This window comes from Varanus komodoensis, unplaced genomic scaffold (assembly GCF_004798865.1).
Source record: "Varanus komodoensis strain SLA01 unplaced genomic scaffold, ASM479886v1 scaffold2, whole genome shotgun sequence".
Taxonomy (NCBI): Eukaryota; Metazoa; Chordata; class Lepidosauria; order Squamata; family Varanidae; genus Varanus; species Varanus komodoensis.
In genome coordinates, this window is record NW_025335568.1 from 28,014,100 (window position 1) to 28,017,862 (window position 3,763).

At 39.4% G+C, this 3,763-nt stretch overlaps 1 protein-coding gene across 1 annotated transcript in view; it reads right to left on the reverse strand.

Annotated features, from left to right (window-relative positions):
- Window positions 1–335: 335 nt before the first annotated feature.
- The window catches only part of QRFPR (pyroglutamylated RFamide peptide receptor), a 25,526-nt gene continuing 22,098 nt past the window's right edge, over window positions 336–3,763 (reverse strand). The window contains exon 6 of the mRNA XM_044428534.1: window positions 336–733. Within this exon, the coding sequence (XP_044284469.1) occupies window positions 336–733 (398 nt within the window). The remainder of the gene's footprint in view (window positions 734–3,763) is intronic.

A 3,763-nucleotide genomic window follows, 5' to 3' on the forward strand; every position in this document is an offset into this window, starting at 1 on the left:
ACACATGAAAGAAAAAAAATATGAAATCTAATGTGGTCCACAAGAAACTTTTCAAATTAATGGAAAGAAGTAGAAGAAGAAAAACGCTGCTCCAATCCCCAACAGTAGAAATGAACACCTACATTATGTTGAGGTAAGAGAAGAGTTGATTGGATTGGTTCTTAGGATCACTGCTTGCAGATCGATCCAACAGAAATCCAGTTCTTGAGGATATACCCTCCGAATGCACTGCCCCTGATGTCAATAGCCTGAACTGAAAATTGAAAAAGCCTAGCGTAAGTTTCTCTCATTTTCCCAATGTTAGAAGAAAAGGGTTAAAAGAAGTACCCATTACGTTAGCAACCCAGTGAAGCCTGCCCAGCAAGTCCAGATGTAAACAGAGCAAGGTGTCTCCTGGAATTCTTTTTGGCAAAGGGCTGATCACAGAGTTTTACTTCAATGTTCCCTTCACTGAATGCTTCTCTTCCGCTCTCATCTAAGGAGACTGTCTCTCTCTTACAAACAGCTTCCTTTCGTTGTATCATCGTAATTTCCAAGTTTCCATGTCGCTTAGATGGGGCCCGGTTTTCTTTTAGAACGCAAAAGCAAATTGCAGAGACGAAGTTTTTCTTGAAGTTCTCATTCATAAAGGCATACACGATGGGGTTGCAAATGGAATTGGAAAACCCAATTACCTGAACTATACCAAAGATCATCTTAATGGTGACATCATCATACTCCTTTTCAAAATTACCTAGAGAGAGGAAAATATGTATGAAACACTACTTTGCAATAGTAAGCATCATTTATGGCCGAGGTAATGGGCTGGATGAGGGCCAATAAATTGAAGCTCAATCCAGACAAGACGGAGGTCCTGTTGGTTGGCAGATCGGGCTTCGGAGAGGGTGAATTGAACCTTGTCCTGAACAGGGTTGCACTCCCTCCTAGGAACAAGGTCCGCAGCCTGGGAGTGCTCCTCGACCCGGAGCTTTCACTGGAAGCTCAGGTAACAGCAGTGGCGAGGAGCGCTTTCCTCCAGCTTCGGCTGATTCATCAGCTGCACCCCTACCTGGAGTACGACTGCCTTGCGACAGTGACACATGCATTGGTGACTTCCCGCCTTGACTTCTGTAACGCGCTCTACGTGGGGCTACCCTTGAAGACGGTCCAGATACTTCAGTTGGTTCAAAATAGAGCTGCCAGGCTGCTGACGGGGACTGGGCGTTATGGTCACATGACTCCAGTTCTCTGTCAGCTTCACTGGCTTCCCATTGAAGTCTGGGCCCAATTCAAGGTGTTGGTGATGACCTATAAAGCCCTAAACGGCTTGGGTCCTGGTTACCTGAAGGAGCGCTTACGTCCATATATGCCCGGCCGCCCCCTGAGATCAGTGGGAGAGGCCCTTCTCCGGGAACCCTCCGTGAAAGAAATTAGGAGGGTGGGTACACGGAGGAGGGCTTTCTCTGCAGTGGCGCCTAAGTTATGGAATGCGCTCCCCAGAGAGGTCCGCCTGGCGCCATTGTTATTTGTTTTTCGGCGCCAGGCGAAGACCTTTTTATTTAAGCGGCATTTTAACTGTTAGTATTACTTGATCTTATCTGGCCAGGGCGGCTTATTTTATATTGTATTTTTGGATTTTTAATGTTTATATTTATTGTAATTTATATTATAATTACTTTTATTTATTGTTGTAAGCCGCCCCGAGGCTTCGGCGAATGGGGCGGCATAAAAATGTTTTAATAAATAAATAATAAAAATAAATTTATCCATACTTTCTGTGAAGGTTTAATAACTGATCTGTTTCAATTATCCATTTGTAAACAGAAAAAAACACTAATTTCCTCCAGAATAATTAGCATACAAGATATACACAGATTAACTTGTGAACACATGTGATGAACCCTACAAATGAGGTGGCTATTTTTTAATCATGTATGTAGCATCTCTAGTTTTACTGTTACAGTTCTTCCTTGCTGAATAAACATCTGTTTCTTATTTGGCTAGCAATACATGCTTCTTTGTCTATACTTGCTAATTTTTTGTAACTCGGGGACTGCCTGTATATGAATCATTCTGCTGACTCCTTCCACTCATAGTGACAGCATTTTGTGAATAGTGAATAACCCACATACTAATGTGATTTGCTGATTTAAGTGCACAGTCCAGTGCACACCTACCTAGCAGCAAACTTCATTAAATTCAATAGGGCTTGCTTTTGACTAGACATGCATAAAATTGCACTGCTAAGCAACTGAGAAATATCAATGGATTTTACAATGGCATCCAATAATTGAGGGATACATGTGAATAAGGCATAGTCTGAAGTCTGTCGAAACTGCAAGAATGCAGCCTGAAGTAGCATTCCACTGTTCAAATCCACTAGGACATTTCAGTTCTGCATCCCATTCCTCTATTAGGCCCAATGTAGCATACTAATTCAGTGATAATAGATATCCATAGACATGCACCTGCCACAACAGGCATTCCAGTAACTGAGGAGTATGTGGGGCTGAAAATGTGGCAGGACTAATCCTGGATTCTAATAAATGATGTAACTGTAAGTATTCCCTTCTACCACCACAGGCAAATCATAATTGGCATCCATGCCAATCACTCATAATCTTCCCGCACTAACTGATCTAAGGTAAAATCAACTTGTCCATCCAACTCTGTACAGAAACATTTTTTCCAATTTTTAAAGTAAAAATGTATGGTTTTTGCAATAAGCCAGTATGAAGAGGAGCTTAGTGTACTGCACCAGGGCCTGGGAGAACGAGGTTCAAAACCCAACTCAGCTAGGAAGCTCATTAGAGGACTTTTGACCAGTCACAGACTCAGACTACCCTACTTCACAGGATTGTTAATTGTGCTTAGACTAAAAATGAGTGCAGAACTATGTAAGCTGTCATGGGTTCCTCATGAGAGGAAAAAAGGTGGGATGGAAATCCAATATAATCATAATGTGTTGCAATTGATCAGCCAAAATTGCAACCAGTATTTTACTATCAGCATTAATTAACAAGAGGAATTGTTTGTTAGCACATTAAATATGTTCCTTGCTGGATTTGCGAGCACTATAGAACAGGGATATTTAATGAAGCAAGAGAGTGAGCCTGCATCAAAAATAAAAGAATACAAACGGAGTAGTTTTAGAAACAAGAAGAAAGAATAGGTTTTATATCAATGGAAAACCTGCCTGGACCAGTGGTTTCCCAGAATTCATATTTCTAATTACCCTCTTAATTTCTGCTCACAAAAGAGCTAAAAGAAACTGCTGTTGTAAAGAATCTATATTTGAAGATTGATCTGGAAAAAAGGCAACCATATGCTACTTTGATATTTTACTGTACTCACAGTATATCTACTATATTGATAGTCTATTTACTAGTTCCAATATAACCTTAACAACTATAAATTTACTTCTGCAGAAAAGTTTATATCTTGTTATTTTCATCTTTAATCATGGCAATTACATTCAATGTTTCTGTGTTTAAGTCAATGTGCCAAAATGTGTTCCCCATTCTCACAATAATCTTGCTGGAAATAAGTTAAATTCATTTATTTTATTTTTTATTTTCTATTTTATTAAACCATTTTTATGCCACCCCATTCGCCGAAGCCTCGGGACAGCTTACAACAATAAATTAAAAGTAATTATAATATAAATTACAATAAATATAAACATTAAATTAAAAATACAAAAATACAATATAAAATAAGACACCCTGGCCAGATAAAATCTAGTAATACTAACAGTTAAAATGCCACTTAAATAAAAAGGTCT